At 42.6% G+C, this 24,188-nt stretch overlaps 1 protein-coding gene across 2 annotated transcripts in view; it reads left to right on the top strand.

Moving 5' to 3' along the window:
* PWWP2B (PWWP domain containing 2B) overlaps positions 1-24,188 on the top strand; it is a 45,820-nt gene that overhangs the window by 4,366 nt on the left and 17,266 nt on the right. For both annotated transcript variants that reach the window (XM_084633821.1, XM_084633822.1), the window contains exon 3: positions 14,158-15,817. In XM_084633821.1, coding sequence (XP_084489947.1) covers positions 14,158-15,799 — 1,642 coding nt within the window. In that variant the 3' untranslated portion in view covers positions 15,800-15,817. The remainder of the gene's footprint in view (positions 1-14,157; positions 15,818-24,188) is intronic.

Below are 24,188 nucleotides of genomic sequence, written 5' to 3'. Positions count from 1 at the left end.
ATAGCCATTTAGATTGCTGGATAGCTGATCCTTATTTATTGTTAGTGGAAGGTTTTTTTTTTTTTTTAAACCAAGTTAGAACTCGATTTAATCACACACAAATATAAAGGTTTGTTATTTTTAAAGTTTCAGATTAGCATATATGCTGGTTTTTTAGCCAATTATCTATATTATGTCTTTATTTAATCCTCTGGTGTAGTAAAGTCCCTGGAATACATCACTACAAGATAATGGGATCCTACTAGATGAGTGGTATGAGAAGAGAAAGTGGAGGCATTAATCAAACATATATGTCTTTGCTTTCCTTTAGTTTTTATTTTCCGAGTGGGAACTGTAAATGTCTCCTGTTTTTTGAAGGCCTCAATTTTTTCCTTAATACATTCCTAGACTTTGCTACAGGCTTTCCCCCTCCCCACCCCCACCCAGCAGTGCAAAACCATTATCCTTTGACAATTATCCTACTGGCATTATCTCTTAATTAGATGTGCCAGAAAACATTAATACTAAAGTCATGTGAGTTAACATATGGCTTCATGTTAATTTTATCCATCTACCTCATTGTCTACAGTATGTGAAAGTGCTCAACTCAAACATTTTAAACTAAGATGCAGCTAAATGAGGGTTCACATGTTTTCCTTCTCATTGTCCAAGTAGCCAGCTAGCACTACTAATATCCAGTATCCCTAGAAATCCTTGCATTATGTAGTCAGCCATTGGAGAAGGACTGCAGCTTTATTGATTTCTCTCTGTCACTGAAGAAACTGAAGCCAATAATGTAGGTTCAATTCCAACATTTGAAGCTTTCCATTCTGGAATTTCTACAGTGATCTTGTTACCATTCTTGTGCCTTCCCTCAGAAGCTTGCCCTGTTAAAATCGAATGCTTTTCAGTTTTCATTGCTCATCTTAAATCCTCAGGGTGGTGTTTTGGGGGTTTGTTTCTTTGGTGCTTTTTTATTTATTTGGTGGCCTTCTGATGTTCTTCTCTTATTTTGTTTTGGTTGTGGATTCTACTGCAGCAGCAGGGTACCATGGCCCTGTCTTCTGCCACAATGCCATCATGAATATATTGTACCCACCTTGAAGTGGTCAAGACCTCTTCTGACATTGATGATAGTTGCCCCTGAAACGTAAATGCTAATTTTATTGAGAGTAGGAGTGATGTTCACATACCGCATGCCTTATTTCATTACAATGATCTTAAAGAATTGTTAGACAATTAATAATAAAATAGCCTTTTAGACAGTAATGCTTGTTGTATTATTAACTTTAAAACTTTAAAAAAACAAAACAAAAAGAAGATTTCATTTTTCTTTCATTTGTATTTACATTCTGAGCTAGGGGAGGACTGTTGATTTATACATTTATTGAATAGTCATTTTCACTCTGGCAAAATTTGCCAGTGACTCCCTGGACAAAGGACGTGTGAAATGAGACTTTTTTTATTATTTCATTTTTACAAAATGCTTGAATAGTTATCACTTCCTCAGACCACTTCAGATTTTCCATAATCTTTGGGGCCAGATTTGCAAATATATTTTTGTGCCTTGACATGCAGGTAGGAATTTTTAAATGGATCCAGAATGGTACCTCTCTCCAAAATGGATTAGGTGCCTAACTCCTATTGTTTTTAATGCCTGCTACACACCTAACCTGTTCAAAACACTTTTGAAAATCCCACTAGACACCTATTTGCGTTTTTAAACACTTAAATATCTGTAAAAATCTGGCCCTTAGGGTCCTAAGTCACTTTTGAAAATGGGCCTTACGCTTCTAAGTCGCTTTGGCACTCTTGAAAATTTTACTTTTGGTGCCTATCCCTCTTTTTTTTTTTTTTTTTTTTTTTTCCCCTTAGGCTTTTGTGATGATTTTCCTCTTCAGTTGGAACAATAAGCTACTCCTCCATTTCTAATAGGCCTCTTTTGAGGCACTTAAGCGAGGTGTATACTATACAATTTTGTTGGCATAGCTATGTCTGTCAGGGATGTGAAAAAAACCACCACCCCTAATCAACATAGTTGTGATTGTAAACCCCCCAGCATAAATACTTCTGTTGGTGTAGTTAATGTCATTTGGGGAGGTGGTGTTGTTATGCCTGCAGAAAAACCCATTCTGTGGCATATGCTGTGCGTACACTGGGCTATGCCAGTATAGCTGTATCAGCAAAGGCTGTGTAATGTAGATGAGCCTTTAGGATACTTTCAGAATTCTTCTCTGCCAATTCTAAGGTTAAGTCAGTGGAATGTTAATGTATGTTCATACTATCCCCAGTCCACAAGTTCCTGGCAAATTCAGTTTCCTTAAAAATAATCTGAATTTGTGGAGTCCTCTGTTAGAGGATGAAACCCTCCAATTATCTGACAAATCAGATGCCCACATCCTGATGATATTTAACTATATAATCACATGACAAAAATGGATGTATTAAAGTCTATTTCTGACAGGGAGAGGGGTAAGGAAGCCAAAATGGATTTAAGGCAAAAGATAGGGTTCTCTTTTTCCTGATTATAAGTAACCAATGTTAAATAGAAATAGGGTTACATGGACGGAAAAAAGCATTTCTTGTAGAACTCTTTCCATTTCTTTGTGATGATTTGTCCCATCTTGGTGTTTACCTGCTATCACAAAGCTAAACAGAGGTACTTCTAATGTCCATCTTTAGTCTCTTTAAAAACAGAAATACTGCTGAAGATCTTTGTGATGACCTTAGTGATGTTCCATTGATTCAGTAATATTGGCTCTGCTTCAGCCATCTTGCAAAGAGATTCAGTAAAACAATTGGGAGCCTGACCCTTTCCTTTAAGTGAGGTTGTGTGGTAAGGACTGAAAGATAGAGAGCTCTTTTTTTTTTTCCTTCCAGCATCTATTAGGGATGAGAAACTTTTAATCACTCTAGCCGGAGGCTGATATGGAAGAGGGAATCCCTGAGTCATGTACAGTACTTGGCTACAGTACGTGGCAGCTAGACCTTTTCAACAGAGTTTGGATCCTGGAGCTTGTTGGTTAATGAGCCTCCCTTTTTGCAGGCCCCTGCCTAATATTCCAGTCAGTCTGTCTAGGTCAGAGGTGGGCAAACTATGGTACGCAGGCCACATCTGGCCCACAGGACCGTCCTGTCCGGCCCTTGAGCTCCCAGCCGAGGAGGCTAGTCCCCAGCCCCTCCCCCGTAGCCTCAGCTCGCTGTGCCACCAGTGCTCTGGATGGCAGGGCTGCGAACTCCTGCGTGGCTGGCTCCAGCTGGGCCGCACGGCTGCCAGTCCTGCTGCTCTGAGTGGCATGGTAAGGGGGTGAGGAGTTTGGGGGGGGGGGTTGGATAAGGGTCAGGGGGTCCCGGAGGGCAGTCAGGGGGCTGTTGGATGGAGCGGAGGTTCGAGCGGGGTGGTGGTGGTCAGGGGATGGGGAACAGGGAGGGGGTGGGGGTGTGGATAGGAGTGGGGGCAGTCAGGGGATGGGGGGTAGGGGTTGGATGGAGGGGGTCCCAGGAGACGGTGGTCAGGGGACAAGGAGCAGGGGAGATTGGATGGGTCAGGAGTTCTGAGGGGGGTAGTCAGGGGGCGGGAAGTGGATAGAGGGTGGGGACCAGCCTTTTTGGGGAGGCACAGCCTTCCCTACCGGCCCTCCATACAGTTTCAGAACCCCAATGTGGCTCTCAGGCCAAAAAGTTTGCCCACCCCTGTCGTAGGTATAAGCGTATGAATATTATGCCATATACTGGAGTATCTAGGTACCAATGGGCTAGTTCTCTTGTTAGTAGGTGTCCTGTAACCATCTCATAGCCTTATTTAGGTGCTGACCTTGCAATAATCAATCCGGATAGATTTGTGGCTCCTTGTGGAGTCCCAGTTACTTCCATGGGCCTCCACATGGATATAGGCATTCTCCTGTGTGAATCAGACTGGAGAATTGGGGCCCTACTGTAGTGAAAACTTTGGCCAAGATTTTCAAGGCTGACTTGTGGAGGTCTCACTTCTGAGTGGCAGTTTAGACAGCTTAAAGAGGCTGGGCCCTCTGTAACTTCTGAAAATCTGGCTGCTTTAGGCACGCAAAATCACTAGTTGCCCAAAAACTTAAAGGTCAAGATTTTCATGGTAGTTTTCAGTAGCACAAAATAATGGACGCTAATCTTGCTTATCCATTGACTTTTGGCTATTGTAAGTAGAGCTAGAACATGCCAGTGAAGAATCTGCACTTATTCTGTTGCAGTAGAAGATGCATCTATTTACAAAGCAGTTGCTTAATGTAACATTGAAGTACTGGATTTTGCTCCCATAAGAAACGTTCAAACTCCAAGCAATACTGTTGGCCCCATAGAAAGCAAGAAAATTCTTACTACTGTAAAGCCACTTAATGTCCTGTAGAGAACAAGGGACTAGAGCAAGACTGCATCCGAAACCCTTTCTATATTGGGTCTCTGTGGCCAAAGCTTGAAAAATAAACTTGCTTGGAAGCTTCCTTGGGCAAATGCCACGAAGTTCTGCAGAACCTAAGCTTTTTTTTTATGCAGTTTCTAATGCTTAGGTTCCCTTCAGCCCTATCAAGGGGGTGGGTCTTTGCTGCTGCTTAGAGCTTCAATAAAGAACAGTAGAGTGAAAGCTGACCAGAGTCCTGTCAAACTTTGTGCTACTACCCAGAAGCCTGCTGGCAGCTGTGAAACTGACAAGATTCAGGCAGTTCCATGTTGCTGTTTGGGAAAGTTGAGCAACCGGAGCTATTCTTCGAGAGGAAAGTTTGGCGGATAGATGAGGAGAGTAGAGTAGATGCTTCAGACAGAAGTTGGAGGAAAGGGAGAAAGAGAAGAGATCTCACCCCACCTTTTATTCGCCAAGAAATGTTGCATTCATTTCTCTCCTCTAGTAATTAGAGGAGGGTTTTGTGAGGGGGATGGTAGGTTAGCACTCCACATTTATCAGAAATATACTATCTGGAGGCTGAGATTAAAGCTAAAGCCTCCCAGCTGGGTCCAGGACAGAACCCTGCTAGCAATCCTAGCACCCTTCCCTTTCCCAGCATTGGAGTCGGGGGCAGCGGTTCTCCTCAGTGTATTGTCTCTGGAGAGTAAAGGCCTGCATCTCATGTCTTTGGCTAATAAACATAGTCCTTTGGCTCAAAAATGTTACTGGCATGTCCGTGGATAGCGTGTGGGGATGTATGTGAGGTGAATTCCTATGTGGAGGTGTGGGGGGGAAGAGGGAACTTGATGGAATATGAAAGAAATGTAATTCTGAGAGGGAGAAGTGAGGGACAGTGAAGACAACATGGAGAAAAGAGACCTCGTGATCTATTGTAGGAATAAAAAGAGTAGGGTAAAACAAGGAAGGGAAAGGTGTTTTTAAAAATAGAAAAATCTAGGGAGGTGTAGTATGTTTAAAAAGGTGCTAAGTAAAAAGCTGATTGTTTGTTAGTAATATAACTAAATGCAGTACAGAACTGTGTTTATTTCTTTCAATATGTGGTGTGTGGCTTTGGGAAGTGTGGTAGCACAAGTCTTTCACCCTGGCTAGTAGGCTTAGCCATTGGGCTAGTAGGATTATCCAGACACCTTTCTTTTTCTAAGTCTTGCCTGTGGCCATCAGCATCACAGGAATGTGTGCATATAATCCATATTTTTCTGACCGTGAAGGAGCAGATGTTGCTCTTCAAAGGAAAATACCGTTTCAAGATCACAGCTTCTGGACCTAAGCTGATGAAGGAAGCATGAGCTGCTGCTCCCCCACCCTCTAACCACACATCCCCTTTATCCTTTAACTCATGCACTGGGAGGAGGGCACAAAAACAAAACAAAAAATGGTAATCTTATATAGCTGTAGAATAATCTTTCAAAAAACGCCTACAGTTGCCTGCATATGGGGACGCTTTTTTAAACAACATGCACTCAGACTTTACTGGGACTGACTATAACTCTCTTACCAGTTCAAAACACTGATTTCTGTGTGGATAATCTATTTTGGTTTGTCATCTTGAGTTTAATAAATGTGAAACCCAAATTTACATCCTGTCTTAGTATTTACATTAATGAAGGACTATAACCTGGTTGACTGCACTTACAATGTTCTTGCTAGCAAGACTAGCCAGTTTTGATGTATCTAAATTATAAAGAGCTGAATCTTAATTATGTGTGGGTTTAAGCATTTCCAAAACAGAGGATGGTGTTGCCTGTCTCCAGGGAGAGAGGGGATTGAGGAAATTAATCATTTTGGCTGTGCATGTCCCAGAAGGCTAAGACGAATAACTGAGACTGAATTCATGTCCTGTAGTACATGCTGGTGCCAATAATACTCAGACACTTTCACATGCCCCTAAGCTCAAGAAAATGAAAATGCAGAATCTGTGACTGAGCAGATTTGAATATGCCGCATCAATAATGACAATGTGCAGCTATATAAAATGTTAAGTAATTTGTGCAGGTCAGGAGAAAAAACTAGGTTTATCTAAGTTTGTGTTAGCCTAAGACTTTACTAAAAACTGAAGTGTGGTAATGGAAGTGTGTTTCATGAAATGTACTTAATGTTATGTTATAGGTGATAGGTTTTAATTATACAGTTTATTTGAAGAGGTCTATGTCAGTCCAGAAATTGTTCAGCTGCAGGCTGATCAAAAACAAACTTAAATCTGTATGGGGTTGTTTTTTAATCGTTCTGCAGCTAAACTTGTGTGGAGTAACTTACATTTGTAGCATAGTTTTCCAAAAGAAATAAGAAGGTATAAAGAAATGGTAGCTCTACTCATTGAGTACCTTTATTAAATTGCATTGGCATATTGGTCACATGGCCTTTGTGCTTGAACAGAGGGGAGTAGCGTATGGTGATGAGGACCATATAAGTATCTGGACAAATGTAAGGACTCATCACTATGAACATAGCCTCCCTAGCTCCTTTGGGCGGGTGATGGGGCTGGTAGATGGTCAGAACTTCACAAACTGGGGAGTTGGTGGCAATGGCAACACCAAGTTTGGACTTGCCCTCTCCTCCCAAAGGCAAACTGGTAGGGAGACTTAAAAGAAAAATATTTTTTCATCAAAACTAATTTAAAAATCTCCAATGTGAACAAAGCAAATGCAGGCTGGCTTTGTGGGCAAAAGCAGCAAAATATGGCCCCTCAGGATAAAACAGTCACCTCAGTTGTCTGTCTTGGATTCAGACAGTATACTACAGTATTGAGTATTACTTGCCCAGTAGTCTGCAGTACTATGGTATCTTGCTCAAAGATAAGAGACACAATAAATACTAGGGGAATTCTGCACCAAAAAAATAAAAATTCAGTTAAAATATTTCTGCATCTTTTATTTGTCAAAATAACACAATTTAATCATGCCAGTTTCAATTATTTTGATAATTTATGTCAAAATACCTGTCAGGAACTGTCTGTAACAATACAGATGACAAAAAAAGATTCAGGATTTTTTTTTTTTTTTTTTTTTTAACAAATAGATTCCTTACTAGGCCTATAAATGCAGAACTCTGAGTAATAATTAATTTAAACTACAATACAGAAATGTATTTCCCGCACCCCTCAGAAGCAGTGCAAAGGCTTGGGGGCATCAGGAGTAACAGAGGAGCTGAGGGAGAGGGAAGTTATTGCTGTAGAGGAGCCTGGGTATGAACCTGGAGGGTTGTTGAGTGTGGGTGGTGGGAGAAGTGTGGAACAGGGTGTTTTTTGGGTAGGGAGGGATTGTTAGGGAGTCTCCACCATGCATACCCTAGCTGACCCCAGCCTCTCCCAATCAGTCAGGCACATCTGCCCCGTCCTCATGTGTTTCTGCACTCCCCTCTCCCCACATGTCCTTGCTGCCCCCTCCACCCCTACTCCTGTTTAGCCCTTTTGAACCCCAGTCTGTGACACTCCACACCCACACACACACCCCCTGCATCCCCATGTGCCCCACGCTTTCTGTCCCTTGGTACTGTGTGCCACCTGACCTGGCTGGGTGAGTGGCTGCTCTCTGTTCTGGTGCCACAGTGGCCCCTAGTGGGAGAAAGGCATAACTGCAGTACCTTTCCATCATTGTTTCTGTGGGCAGGGGGAATGCATGGCACATGAATTCTGCACATAGGAAGTAGTACAGAATTTCCCCAGGAGTAAATAGAGAAAATTGTCTTCTCTTGATGGCCTCTATTTCACTGCCATTGCTTTCACCACCAATCTGAAGTTATTTAAAATATAAAGAGTTCAACTTCCACTTGCTTTGTGCTATAATCCTCAAACAAATCTTTGGGATGGGCATAAGCTCAGTCAGTAGACTAGAAAGATGTTGCCAGTCTGTGGTTAGCCTATTTCAACGCAATTATGATTGTGGTGGCAGCTTTATGTAGGCAGATGCAAAACCAAAATGATCAATTTAAACTCCCATCTGCAAACAAACCTGAAAGCCAAGGTAGACTGTGGTGCTGCCCCACCTTAAGTTTCCAAACGCTTTGTGTAGCCTTGCAGAGAGTGCATTGCCAATACTCTAATCTCAGTGTGACACAACCAGGGACAACTATGAACCTCACTACATACAAACCCTTTCCCAAAAAGCTGTCTGGGCCACCACAGCTGCTACCTGAGAATGCTGGAGCAACCAGGGATCTAAAATAGCCCCTGAATTCCAAATCTGAGTAATTAACAGCCCAGGCAATCCCTCAGTCAAAGAGGCTTATAGTTTCTCCCAAACCACCAGTGTTATTTGAGGCTGGGCAGGGCTGGACCTCAGCCAGTCAAAGGATTGAATTGCTGCATGGAGGCTGGACATATGGTAGCAATGTGACTACTTCTAGATTGCCCAGAGCTGACATTAGGGACTATCACTTTACTACAGTTTTGTATAGAGCTGAGCACAATGAGGCCCCAGCCTGGTTGAGCCTTCTGGGCACTACAATAGAAATATTAACTAATTGTCCGCTCTACCCTTATTGCAGAGCTATCCCTTGATTGGTTTAAGGAGTGGTTAAAGCACAGAGGGTAAGCCCAGTCAGACCCCCACTCATTCATACTAGTTCAGTGACTTCACTTCACTAAACTTTCTCAAATAAGATACCTTTGGGTTAATTACGCACTCTCACACTCTCTGGTATTGCAATCTGGCCACATATCAGTCTCCATCTGCTATAACTGGCTCACCTTTACCATTAACACTGTTTATGTATCTTAATTACTCTTTTTTAAATATTTTTTACTTTACTATGATTGTCAATTTTGGGATGCAGATTAGGGTACTGAGCCTCATCTAATCAGTGCCAAATTTACTAATTGTAATCCACAATTCCGATGATTCTCACCAGAAACAGTTGTCATCCCACTTCTCAGGAAAAGTTTTTAATACCTAAGTGCTGGACCATGTTCTACTAAAACTTTGCTGTGGCATGTTTTGCAAAAGTAATGAAGTTACTGACTTTATAAAGGACTGGATCCTAGTACGTTTACTCATACGAGTTCTGGTGATTTCAGTGGGACTGCTCATGTAAGTTAGGCTAGCAGGATCAAGCCTTTAGAGAATCGACAAGGCCTGAACCTGCTTGCTTTAATGACTCTGGTAGTTCTGTTTAAACCCTTGGGCCTACTTGTAAGAGTAAGGTAAACAGAGGGTATGTCTACACTTAGAATAATTGTCTATACTTTTTGCACTGTAAGTTTCACCGGTGATAGGGAACCGGTAAAAGTAAAGCACTGGTTTGTGTACTCACTCAATTCCTCAGGTGTCAGAGAGTGTTTATGCTACCAGCACTTCCTGATGAGAGCAGCACTGTAGGGAAGCTATCCCACAGTGCAGCTCTCTTGAGACGTATTGTGGGTTGGGGTCCTGAGCGGAAGGCATTCTGGGTCCCTTCTCAGTGCCCCGTGCTGCCCTGCTTCATGTCTCAGGAGCCCCATTACTTCCTGTTTTTTTCCGTGGCATTTTTTAAAAACCGCCACATCTACAAGCAAAGGGAAAGGGAGCTTCAGACTTCCCGGAGCTTACAGGGAGAGGGGCGGACGTTCGTGCGTCGGAGCAATGGAGCTGCTGGCCAGAGTGGTCGCTTTTGGAATTGTGGGATATCCTCCGGAGGCCAAACGTTTTGAGTTTCACTGCCAAAAGTCATTAACAAGTGTAGATGCTCCCGCGGTTTTAGCGCAAAAAAGGGACTTTTTGTGTCTTAAATGGTATGTGTAGACATACCCAGAATTTACCTTCTAATGGAGTGGAAGAGAGGAAAATTCCTCTATTGCATAGTTTCATTTGGTCAAGCCAGAACTGTTCCACTTCACTGAGTAAGTAAAGTGTCGCACAGTTCCGACCAAAGCTGCGTGAATAATAGCACTATATTGGTTTCCATTATAAGCTCCACGAATACCTCAGGTTCAATGTGCAACTTATGGTTGCTTTATAGCAAATATGTTAGCAGAGTCTGTCACTTTAAAATCTTTAATTCTCAGGCTTGACTTTCCTTTTTTTGTAAAGCTCTCAAACAAAATGGCTTAGTTTTTAAGTTATATTTTGCAAGCAGTTGTTCAGTCCTCTTCCTGTAGACTAAGCTAATTTTCTTCTAATTTGGAAAGTGTCACCTAGACCTAAATATAAAAATGGTCAAGGTGTCATAATCTCTCCAAGTAAATGGAAAGGAAATTAAAACTTTATAGTTTTCCAGTTACTAAATTATTTGAACTCTTAAAGAACAAAGAATAGTGATGAGTCGGTGCCAAAATTAAGGACCAATTCCTGTTTTTTGTGACTTACGCAAGCAATTTCTTTTTTTCCTGGTGGGTTTTCTCACACAAATCAGGTAAGAAGGGTTTGGTCTGTAATTAACGTCTGCAGAAACAAAAATGAAACCATTTACCATAATAAATTGGAGTGTGCATGCTAGTCAGCTTTAGGAAGCGGGGGAGTGGCAGTGAGTTTATAAGGCTAATCCAGTCTTGGGAAGAAAGCCACCATCTCTCTTCTGTAATATCCAATTGTATGCGACCTTCGCTAACGCTCCTCCAGGAAGAAGAGTTTCCCTACTTTTATGTGCAGCTGTCATCTGAAACAGCAGTAGCCTAAAAAGATCTGCAGTGAGAGTGTGAGGTTTACCCTTCCAGCAAAAAGTTCCACCCTGTGGATATGGTGCTGAGAGAGAAATACAGCAGCCTTACCAGTCAGGTCTGAAGGCACCTACTGGAAGCAAAGCAGGAGAAGCTTCTGGGTGATCAGCAGTACGTGCAGTCAAACTGACTGTCAGCTTGCCTATTCTGACTCCTCACAGCCAACTGTACTCCCATCCCCCTGGGTTCTTTATGCTGCTCTCTGGAAGGGGATTGGACATGAGGTTGAGGGAGTTTCCATGCTTCTCAATTATTCTCTGAGCTGGGGATGCCAAATCCCCTTTCTGCTGGCCTGTGTTGGCACCTCCCTCCCCCTCTTTAGGCAGGAGTTGATCACTGAAGGTAGCAGGAAGGAAAGGGAGCACTAGAGAGATTATTTAATCTCGAGGTAAAACGGCCCGTGCAACACACTCTACCTTCCATTTTTGTTAGTTTCTCAGAGCTTAATTTGTAAAACAGTTAACATTTATTTAAGAAGTTAGAACACTTGCTTGACAGTACATGCTCTAGTAACTGTATATTGAACCTTGCACTGTAACAGGCTGTTCTTGCATTCCCAAAGCTACCTGAAAACTTCTTTTCTACTGAAACTTTCCATTGTGTTTCTGCTCAAAGGTAGAAAACTACTTTGGAAAAACCTAAGCACAATCTATCAAGCCTTTGTTTTTATTTATTTTTTTTTATTTTATTTTAGAAATTGTAACTCAAAAGTACCACCCTTTAACAAGCTGACACTTTCACTTCTTAAAAAAAGAAAAAAAAACCCTACCCCTTTATTTTCAGACACTAAGAAAGGGTGTAGTAACAATAGCTTGTTGCAGATCATATTGCTCCCAATGAACCTGAAAGATAAAATGTTTGATATGTCAGCCAAGTATATGGGGACTGTACTACACTGACCGCTCTAATGGCTATTTGATGGGTTAGTTTTATATGATACCTGAAAGCTGAGGAGGATGTGGGACAAAAGAAGGGAAAAGCAGATAAGGAGAAGTCCGGATTTCTTGGATGGGGAGAGACAGTGTAGCTATGTCTTGATAAGAGATAATTGTGGGATATGACAAATGTCTTATAGAAACTCATAGGATAAAAATAGCTCATCTAGGCCTTTGTTAGAGAGGATGATCTCCATTACAAGGTGAATGTTGCCTGCTTCCAATCACATAAGAATGGAGGGTCTTGTCCTTTTTGTGAGTAAAGGACAGTTTTAAAGAAAGTCATTTCTGCTAAAACTGATCTTTTAATATAAAGTGCAATAGGGAATCTTCCCCCAAGTCCCAGGGGTGCTGGAACACTTTTGTATAGTGGGTGGTGCTGAGAGCCATTGAACCAAACTGTCCACGCTCTATATGATGGAAACAACTTTAAGCCAGGGGGTGTGGCAGCACCCCTAGTTCCAGCATTTATGCCAAGGCCTGGCTTGTCTCAAAGTACAAGGTGAAGTTTAGAGCTTAAAAATATGGCTAGACATTTCATGCTGTATTTCTTGTAGGAGTCAAAATATTGGAGAAAAGGGTTGAATTGGAGTTATTAAAAACAAAATTTTGTGTCTGGGATGTGCTGCTGCTGAAATTTGAACCAGAAAGAACACAGCTTGGCTCTTATTGAGTTGTCAGGCCCACGGAAAAACCATTGTATTACTTGTTAAAGGAATACATGTCATGTCATATATGAACCACTGAGACACACATGGAACCTCATGTGGGCATTCTTTTTAATAATAATAATTTTTAAAAAGTGACTGTTTTACAAAACCTGCAATTTACTTATTCTCAATCTGTCAAGAACAGACTGGGCATTAATAAGTCAGTGGAACATAATGCTCTCCCTGCTTAATAAAACCTAAACACAAAGTAGAATTTCATATTGCAAAGAGTCATTTTGTCAGACACGTGTGTTCATGGAAAATCTCTCTCCCATTAATCCTTTGCTGCTGTATTGCAAAGAAAGGTGAATTCCTTCTTCTAAGACAGCATTTTTCATATTGAAGCTTCAGAACGATAAACTGATAGTTTAGTGTGCAAAGCCCAGTCCTTGGCACATAATTGTTAACCCTGATCCTGAACAAGCAAGAAAATCGTGAAGGCCAGGCCAAGGAACAGAAATGAACCACTGCAGCAAAGTATACCCCAAACATGTGGGTAAGGAAAGGGAGGGGAAAATCTACAAAGAGCTGGTGGTGTGATGAAGCAGTGTTTCCACTCATTTCTTGGTTTTACATTCCCCACAGACGTGACACTGGTCCTTGCTTGGCTTAGACTTCAGAGATTAGCACAGATACAATGTCTGGTCCAGCAATATATCTGCTGGCGCAGCTGGCTGTCACTATTCAGAAGAAACCTATGGAAATAAAATGTTCGTACGTACTTACTTTAGAAAGGGCCCTGTGACATACTCAGTGTGTGCAATACTGTAATATTCTATGATAAAATTTGTCATTGTATAAATGACATTTTCTGCTTGATTTGGCTAGCTTGGAGATATAGCAAGTACATTTAAAAAAAAAAAAGTGGAATAATAAGGGCTCAGGGTGAACATGCATGCTACTATAAAACCCCATGCTTGAATATGCAAGTTGGGAAATTAGTCATTCAGTGATCTGACTTGCACGTGCATGTGGCTCAACTGTTGCATGGTAATCTAAAAATTTAGTCTTAGAAGTCTAGCATACTGAAAGAATTGTTAATAGTTCCCCAAAGACTTGCAGTGTTCTACTCTTCTATACATCATCTTTTCCATGCTATTACTGGCCTGTTGAGTGTGGCTGTGATAGGAGTAAAGTACTTGTTCTGGATTGTGTGAATGGTGCTAGACTAGAAACAAAACATGCACACACTTCACTAATACAGTGGTAAGGCTGAGAATTCAGTGCACAGGTCACTTTGGACTTTCCACCCAAAAAGTGGATTATACACTCTATACATTTGGAGATGGCACTTTCTCAACAGGATAAAATTAGCTGCTGTTTAAAAATGAGGGGAAAATGTTGACCTCTTAGTGCATTGGGCAAATATTCTTTCAGAAAATGGCATTTTTGGTAAGTTTTAATTTTTGTCAAAGAAATCTCTGTTTTCAAACAGCTCTGATTTGTGTATTTTTTTTCCCCACACTGCTATAGGTCTGGCTTGCTCTGTCTTCCACCACCTTCGTTGCCAAAGCAAGAGGACCCTCCTACTGATGCTTGCACTAACTGGATTCCTGAAAACAGACGGGCTGCGAAGGGTGAGATGGAGTCCCAGCTTTCTAGTGAAAAACCTCCCAAAGGAAACAATGATGAACAGGTTCCTCCTCTTTTGCCACCTCCATCGCCAGGCAATGTTCCTCCTTACCCGCCCTATTTTGAGGGAGCTCCTTTTCCTCCTCCCTTATGGTTAAGACACACATATAACCAGTGGGTTCCTCAGCCACCACCAAGGACTATAAAGAGGACAAAAAGACGGTTGTCACGAAATAGAGACCCAGGAAGGCTTATCATGAGCACTATTAGGCTGAGGCCCAGGCAAGTGCTCTGTGAAAAATGTAAAAATACTCTGAACCCAGAGGAAGTGAACTACAAAGCCAGGCAAAATGCTAAAACAAGGAGGAAGCTAAGCATTCAGGATAAGGAGCAAAAAAAGCACAGTGATTCTGATTCTGTAGAGAAAAGGAACAAAAGAGAAAAGAGGGAGGAAGACAAATTTTCTGGGGAATTAGTGCATCGAACTCCAGTTATAAAAATATCCTACAGCACACCACAAGGTAAAGGTGAAGTAGTGAAAATTCCCTCCCGGATTCATGGATCAGTTAAACCATTTTGTCCACAGCGGATATTGCAGAATGGAGGGGAGGACCAAGAGGAGAACCGAGACTCTGAACGATATCAGGAAACCAAATGTTTTATGGATAAGTCGGCAAGCAGCCAACTTGCTTCCATTCCAAAACTGAAATTAACTAGGCCTGTGCATTCCAATGCAGATGTTCCACCTCCAAAAATCAGACTGAAACCCCATCGAATAAATGATGGTCAGAGTGTTTCCATTTATAAAGCAGAACTTATTGATGAGATAAATGTCCTTCAGAGTAGCAGAGAGTCCAATCCTGCTGCATTTTACACTGATGAATCTGCAGATAGAAGTTTAGCAGAGATGTCTTCAGGGAGTTCAGGTGAAGATGATGACTTCAAAAGATTTCCCCAAGGTAAAGATGGACATGATAACTTGGCTTTTCTTATGAATTATCGTAAAAGGAAGGCAGATTCTTCTAGTTTATCAGTGTGTAGCAATGACAGTCTAGATGAATCCAAATCCTCTAGTTCAGAAGTAACATCACCAGAAATGTGTGACTTTTTACCTGGTGATGATGCATCTGTTTCTTCATCTTCAAAAGATGACCGTAAAATTGTGCCACCATTAACAGTTAGACTACATACACAGAGTGTCTCTAAATGTGTCACTGAAGATGGAAGAACTGTTTCAGTGGGGGATATTGTTTGGGGTAAAATTCATGGTTTCCCATGGTGGCCGGCACGTGTTCTTGACATAAACCTTAGCCAGAAGGAAAATGGAGAACCTTCCTGGCGAGAAGCTAAAGTATCATGGTTTGGTTCTCCAACAACCTCATTCTTATCTGTTTCAAAACTCTCTCCTTTCTCTGAATCTTTCAAACTGAGATTTAATCGTAAGAAGAAAGGGATGTATCGGAAAGCTATTACAGAAGCTGCAAAGGCAGTAGAGCATCTGACCCCAGAAATAAGAGATCTCTTAACCCAGTTTGAAACATAACTTTGCCTCCAGTACCAGGTGAGTGCATACTGGATTGATGCTACCTGTACTAACGTTCTTGTACAGATTGCATTTGTCGTCTTGTCATGTCTGTTCTTATTTCTTTGTTTTGTCTTTGAGTTGCCTAAAAGATCAGGGTTAAACTTCTTATTCAGAGGTCTAGAAACACATGTTTAAGTGACCTTTCGGAAGGGTGAGAACCTTTAGCTCTCACAGACTTCAGTGAGACTCGCAGGAAGCAGCCTCTTAATTCTAGTAGGGGACTATGGGCCAATTTATTGCTGTGGGGAAAGGAGCATTGTTGCTCAGGGTGGCCCCATACTACCTCCCAACCAGCTTTGCTAGTGTACCATCTGGACAGATGAGGGAACAGACATGTAATTATGTGGGATTCTAAATGTGGGTATGTGAGAAGCAGACTCATGCAGTCTTGTTTTGACTCTGACAATGACATTGTAGGTAAGTGACTTGACTGTCTCTGTTTTGCCATCTAAGTACATATCGGTGTAATAATACTTGCCTACCACACAAGGGTGTAATGGGTATTGACTGACCGTACTTATGTGCTAAAATTCATCCTGCTGTGGCTGAAGACCTAGTGGCCCCTAGGCCCTTAGCTGTTTTGGTTAACTGTCCCTTGAAAAAACACTTTCATAAATGATAACTTACATGTAGACACTATACAAGCAGCTGGCTTTAATAATCAAAGATGCTCACGATGGCCCTCTCTCCACCCCCTTCATTCTTCTCAAAGTCTAACAGTCCACTTGGGTTTGCTTCCTTCTGCAAAAGATATTCTCTTCTCCATGTGTCTCACTTTAAACTACAATAATCACATCCGACTACTTGTCCTAAAGCTAAGAACAAAACACTTGGTTCCTTTTTCTCTGGCAACTTCCTGAAAGTACAATGCCCTGAGTACCACTGAGAGAAGGTGGAAGGACATCAACATAGTAATCAGTTCTTGGGAAACAGCTGAGAGCATAATATTGGTTCTCCTATGTGATTGAAGAAGAGATACTTTTTCTCTTACTTTTAAGTTGTAATATGTGTCTCTGTTGTGATCAGTCTTCAGTGTTTAAAATTACAAAATGTAGCGCAAACTCAAATAGCTCTATTCAATTTCAATTTGCATTTTATAGGGCCTGTCCCTGCTTCAATTGAAGTCCATGGCAAAACTCCTGGTGACATTGAATAAGATCAAGATTTGTCTCTTGGCATCCTGCTGATGGTGGCTATCATGCTAAACATGACCACATGCATGACACTTACAGATTGGGACCCCAGTGAAATATTATTAAACCAGGATACAAACTAACTCTTTTTTTTTTCTCTGAAATCACAATTCTAACTGTTAGAAAAACTTTTCCTCTTTTAAAATGTAGTTTTGTGCTCTGGCTCCCACAGAACTCAGTACTGGTTCATCACTTTGTCCCTTATTTTCCTCATTTGCCTTATTTAAGAAATGCATACACAAGCCAATGATTTTTTTTTTCCAAGTTTCTAGCATGAGGAAGCTTACTCGTGATTATAGCAATATTTGACTCAACACTTCAGCTATTGGGACTAAGCTGGTAAATGTTTGTATAATTCTGAGGCAGGCAGGTTTGATCTAGAGGAAAATGAAGGGAAATTCTGCTGACAGTTTGCTTTTGCAAACTTATTCTGGATAGTTAAATCTTGAAAAACTGCACTAAGGAGAAGCACTGGAAATTCTCTTTCATCCTCCATCAAATGTCACCAGTTTATTTACCTGAATGTGAGAGAGACCCAGAATTCTCCCTCTTTCTTTGTACCATGACCATTGTGCCAAATTCCTCACTTCTCCTAGGTAAAAACCTGAATTGATCTTAGAAAGGCCTTAAGGTATTCCTGGAAACTTTCTTTATCTTCTCTCTACCCAAGTGCCATATCTGACTCACCTTTTCAGTCTTTCTGCTAAAATTATCTGTCAGTCTCCATGAGAAAATAACTATCTGCTAACTACAATAGTTACATGCATCTGACGAAGTAGATATTCACCCACAAAAGCTTATGCTTCAATACGTCTGTTAGTCTGTAAGGTGCCACAGGACTCTTTGCCGCTATCTGCTAACTGGGCCACAACCTAATCCTGTACCAACCAGGAGGCAGCCATCACATCTGAGGACTTGTAAGGAGGGAAAGGGGCAGGAGATCAAAGGTCATCATCACTTGGATCTTCAGTATGACATTATACTGCTCCTACACTGGATTTTTCTTGTTTGTGGCTCCTTTTTTCCCCATTGTGTCTTGCTTTTACATAATTTTTATGACATGCATCAATAACTAGATGATACCGTATTTGAATACCTTGTCTAAAACTAGCTTTCTGTCCCTTCAATGGGACAGAATTTCATTGCTTTCTGTGAATTTTCTTAAGACAACTGAAGTTTTTTCACCACTTTTTGGTAACTGACGACTTCTTTTCCTTTTAGTTGCTATAGGTCACAGTGGCTCAGTTACTGTTGCAATCAGTCGTGCCAGGAAAAACTTGTTTGTGTTGTAAATCAAAGTGTGTCTTGATTGTTTTAGAATGTTCAGAGGTGAATCTTCTATGTCTCTGATACGGTAATTAACAAGATTACGTAGCCATACTTGTAATAACACACTTTGTGCCATTGCAGAAATGGGCCCATTAATAGTTGGGTAAGGGGAGGTCTGTTTACAAACCAAATCCAATAGAACCACATAACATTTATAACAAGGAGTCCGGTGGCACCTTAAAGATTTAACAGATTTATTTGGACATAAGCTTTCCTGGGTAAAAAAAAACCCCACTTCTTCAGATGGGTTTTTTTTTTTTTTTTTACCCACGAAAGCTTATGCCCAAATAAATCTGTCTTTAAGGTGCCACTGGACTCCTCCGTTGTTTTTGTGGATACAGACTAACATGGCTAGCCCTCTGATACTTGGCCCACAACATTTATGTTTACAATTAAAGTAATTGATATGATCCGACTAGATCAATAAGTAAAACAGTCACTCACCTGTCACAAGTGTTCTACTGTTAACCTTCTCAAATATCTTAGGTGGCTTCTGGCCTATAGGGGACGGAGAACACATTGGGGAGTTACTGGAGACCTCAATATAAAGCAGAGGTGGGCAAACTACATTCCGTGGACCACATCCGGCTTGTGGGACCATCCTGCCCAGCCCCTTGAGCTCCTGGCCTGGGAGGCTAGTCCCCAGCCCTCCCCTGCTGTCCGTTTCTCTCTCCTCCACCCCCCCCCCCCCCGCCTCAGCTCGCTGTGCCACCAGCACACTGGGCGGCGGGGCTGTGAGCTCTTGCCGGGCAGCATGGCTGCGAGAGCTGCCAGCCTGTCCCAGTGCTCTAGGCTGTGCAGCGGCGTGGCTGGCTCTGGCCAGGTGGCATGGCTGCCAGTCCTGGTGCTCTGAGCAGCATGGTAAGGGAGTGGAGAGTAGGGGGGTTGGATAGGGGGCAGTCAGAGGACAGAGAGCAGGGGGTGGTTGGATAGGCATGGGAGTCCCGGGGGCCTGTCAGAGGCAGGGGTGTGGATAGGGTCCAGGTCGGTCAGGGGAAGTTGGTTAGGGGGTGTTGGGGTCCTCGGAGGGGGTGGTCAGGGGACAAGGCGCAGGGAGGGTTGGATGGGTCAGGGGTTCTGAGGGGGGCAGTCAGGGTGTGGGCAGTGGGAGGGGGCGGATAGGGGTGGGGGCCAGGCTGTTTGGGGAGGCACAGCCTTCCCTACCAGCCCTCCATACAGTTTTAGAACCCCAGTGTGGCCCTTAGGCCAAAAAGTTTGCCCACCCCTGATATAACATCTACAAATGCAAAATAAGCTGAATACACGTGGATTCACTTAATACTAGAGCTGATCAAATAATGTTAACCATATCTAACTAAATTATTTTACCAATTATTACAAAACAAAACTTCCAGTTGGCAAGGTTAATTAGCCCTACTTTTTGCTTCCCCTGCAAAATGTACTTTGAGTAGAGAGTTAACCTTGTCATTAAATTGCCAATAAAAATATGGCAACGGGGAAAAAGCAAGGCAGAGTAGTAACCTGTAAAATCCAATTTCATAAGACACTCTTGATTCAGCAGATAGGGAAAAAATCTCCCATTAAACATGTTCCCATGCCTCTTTGCAGCTGTCTTTGATATACAGGCATAACTTGCTGTTGAGAACTGGTGGCTTCATAAATATCTTTTGCACTGTAACTAAATGCTTGTAATAAACAGATTCTTATTTCAGTGGTATGTTTGTTTTGGTAAGCATTGAAACTCGGACCAAGTTTGGTGATTTTGCTTTTAAGATTAAAGTTTTTTGTAGTTGCTACTGAAAATTAGCTGGACAAGTCCTGAAAATAATGGCAGCGTCAGAACAGTGGATGATATTTAACCTTAAATCTAAATCCCTATTTACAGCAGGCCTGCTTGAAGGCCTGCGTAGAGCGTTTTAGCAAGGGTCATGTTGTAAATGGGAGTGTTTAATGGGGGTTGGGAGCCAAAATGTAGTCAAGTCTTCTGCCAGGATTGCTTTTGAAGGCAGACCTCCTTGGGGTAGGGTGGGGAGAAAAGTGTGGGAAGATGGTTACCTCAAACTGTGTTCTGTGTAAAACCGAAAATATGGATCTGGCTTTGTCTTGAGCAAAGGCAAGCCTGTATTCACTTGCTGAAGTCCCAAGTGGAGCTGAAGTTGCACTGTTATCACTTTTGGCATAGCTTACTTTTAAGCAAGCTTGCAGCAATTCTTGGTTCTGCCACTTTCAGATTATTTGAGCAAAACCAGATCAGGTTCCAAGGATGTAACCAAGTTATATTTATTGACTTGGCTTATGAAAATAATTCCATATTCTCCCCCAGCCCTCTTGTAGGAGTTCATCACTAGTGTTGAAGACACTTATGAAATCACCGATAGAGGATATTAATGGGTAAATGGGTCTTCAGCGTGACTGGCTTTCTTTAACCTCGGAAACAAAACCACTGAAGATGTATCTGTGGTTGAGGGAGAGGGGTGCAGCATATATGTACCTAGATAGAAACATGTTTCACATAACTTAATTTTACAAATGCATGTATCATCATATTTCTCTTTATTAACTCAGATTTTACACATGAAGCAAATTCATGGAGTATTGATCCATTGAATAGTAAACAACACCTTTATCACCACAGTAAAAAGTTCCAATATTTCTTTAAGGTCTTGTGGTACATGGGTCTCCTCATTATCTATCTTTCTTTCTTTTTTTTCTTGCTGCTATCCCAGGGGCGGGCAAACTTTTTGGCCTGAGGGCCACATCGGGTTTCCAAAATTGTATGGAGGGCCAATTAGGGGAGGCTGTATCTCCCCAAACAGCCAGGCCTGGCCTGGCTCCCGCCTCCTATCTGACATTTTGCCCCTCCCCTCCCACTTATCGCCCCCTGACGGCTCTCCTGGGACTCCTACCCCATCCACCACCCTCTGCTCCCTGACCGGCCCTGGAACCCCTGACTGCCCCCTGCCACACCATCCAACCCCCCTATTCCCAACCACTATCCACTCCCCTGCCCTCTATCCAACCCCCGATTCCTTACCATGCTGCCTGGAGCACGGGTGGCTGGCAGTGCTACGGCCATGCCTGCCAGAGCACTGGGTCAGGCTGTGCCTCCCAGGCCAGGAGCTCAGGGGCTAGGTAGGAGGGTCCCGCGGGCTGGACGTGGCCCGCGGGCAGTAGCTTGCCCACCTCCGTGCTATCCTCTTGTTTGTGAATTGCAATGAATTTTAGGTAGCGTGATCACCTTAATATTAGAACCAGAATTTTTTGGATTTGCCATAACCTCCAAATGTTCAGATGCTTATTCACATCCCCTCCTGCCATTCTCTGTCTTCAGCTTCTTGCCTGGAAATGGCTTCAGCCTAATTCTTCTCCCGAAGAGCGGAAGCTGCAAAGAGGAAGTGTATTGTCCTCCCAGCCCCGGCCCTCTTTGAGGGGAGATGCTATGCCCCTCCTTCATCTCTGCATTCTCCGTGTATTCAGGGGCATTTTGAATTTTAGGACGTACCCATTCTCTCTGTGGGTATATCTACGCTTCAGCTGGGGGAGTGCTTCCCAGCTCAGGTGGGGAGAGATGCACTAGCGCATTAACACTATTGCAGCGGGGAGCAGCATGGGTGGTGGCTTAGGCGAGCCAGCTGAGTACAAACCAGCGCAGACCCCCTAGGTATGTACGCAGGCCGCTAGCTTGCCCTGCCGCCTGTGCTGTCTTCTAGCACGCTAGCTCAAGCAGAGCGAGCGTGTCTGTCTGCCCACCCTGGGGGACGGGCTCCCAGCTGCAGCATTAGCTATCCCTGAAGAAGAGGAATCCTGCCTATTCCTAGGTCCCCATCCCTGGTAGCTCATTCCTGCTTTTGAAGGAGGTGGGGTCAGTGTTTATGGGAGCACAGATCCTGACTGTAGAGCAGCAGGTAACAGGCAGAGAACAATCTTGGAGTAGCGGAGGGGAGTAAGCAGCAGTCTGCCTCATGCTCTGATCGGTGGCCCCCTAATAGCGGGGGAGGTGTCTCCCTCTGCTCCCCCCTCATATTTTTATATATATATGAACAGCTTAGCTAGTTGCCAAGGTCTACATACGCTCAGCTTTGGATTCAAACACTTGGCGAGCCTAGCAGTGCACCTGCAGTAGGATTGTAGGAGCATATATCAGAAGATGCCAAAAATGTTAGAACAAACTGACTCAGAGATCTACTCTATGGGTTACGAAATGGGTGGCCAGCTCAACAAGTGAGTGTGAGAATTACAATTCTATAGTCATTTGGAAAAATGGAGGCCAGAGGCTGCTCGGGTCAACTAAAGTTCAGAGTGTGGGATGGCAAACGTTCATATCAAAATCTCATCTGGGTTGACCTACCTACGAGTCACTCATGACTTGAGGATGAGATTGGTTTTAGTCTGATTTCAGTAATGTGTTTTTGAGACTGTCTGGGGTTTTGTTTTTGCGTGCATGTGTTTTTTTTCTTTGCTACCTTGACTGATTCACAATGGGCTAGAGCTAGTCAAAAAAAATACCAAATCTTGATTTTTTTTTTGGTGAACAGTATACACTTCTGTGCAAAGCTTTTGTGAAAAATGTATGCTGTTTGAGCAGTTCTGACACGCTGACCACACGTTCATGAGAAACATTTACTAATATATATGGAGGGGAGTTATCCTATGTTGCAAGCTTTAGTAGTGTAAGCTAGAATTGGGATTGATATAGAGGCAAATATAGATGGGTGTTCTAGTTGCAGTGACTGAGGCAGTGTGTGTTTGAGCTCTGGTCTATAGCTGTGAACTGTTCCTTAAACATAAGAAAATATCCTTCTTGCACTCTTTGGTCTCTGCTTGTCTTTTATGATAGAGAATTTAGGCTGGAAGTTTCATAAACCTGAAACTCCCTGAGCTGAATGGCTTCTCTTCTATACTTCTCCCTAATGCCAAGTACCCCAAGAGCTTTCTACAGCTTTCATACCATAAATGGGTTTGTTAGCATATCCAGGTCTGTTTTTAAATGTTAACTGCCAAACCTATGCATGATATAGCCCATATTAGGCAAACTTCTATGGTAACAGGCTGCCCAAAAGCATTGTATGCACCTGTAAGAAGCACAAAGAACCTCAATATGGAAATCAGAACTCAGGGGGAAGAGCACCTAAGGTACCGTGGCACCTGTGTGGTCCTGGGGTCTGGAAAGGTCCTTGGTGTACCTGTAGACAACCCCAGGGGCCTGGCTAAGTTAGAGCAACCCCAGAAGTCTGCTGCATCTCCTGCAGTGATGCACAGAAACTCGGCAGCACTATATGCTGTTGCCTCACCTGTGCCAGGGTGTGTAAGGGGATCCTCAGGAGGCAGCATGATGGCTCTTACTCAGTGTCTGTGCCACAGCAACCTCCCCCAGCTATAGAAGGGGATTTTAGAGCCCCTCCTAAACTCTGGCCTCGTACGCAGCAAAAGAGGTCAGCAGTGAGAGTCTTGCTCACTGTGACTGTGAACACATTTAGGAAAATCCTGCTCCAAATTTATCAGATGCTTCTCTTAAACAACTCACTTTAGTGGGTCTCATGAGCTTTATCTTACCACTTTTTTTTTTGCTTGTATCCTAGAGTTTTTTGTGGGACAAGAAAGATACCTTCACATACAGTACCTCTAAATATCTGCATTAAATGGCTTTATAGTACTGAGATTCCTTTGGCATTTCACGCCAAGAAATACAGCTCTCTTAACTTGACCTTATTCTCGCCTATATCTCTTTCTACTGGTAATATTTTGTATGGCTGTGATGCTACTAAACTTTAAAACCTACTGTGGCATTTTGTAAGTTAACGCTATTGTTATTTGCTTAATATAACCTTTTTTGTGATGACTGGATCTGTGTATAGCAAAAATGA

Source organism: Lepidochelys olivacea, assembly GCF_965140295.1.
Source record: "Lepidochelys olivacea isolate rLepOli2 genome assembly, chromosome: 7".
NCBI lineage: Eukaryota > Metazoa > Chordata > Testudines > Cheloniidae > Lepidochelys > Lepidochelys olivacea.
The sequence above is the reverse complement of the archived record's forward strand: the minus strand, read 5'-3'. Positions and strand labels throughout refer to the sequence as shown.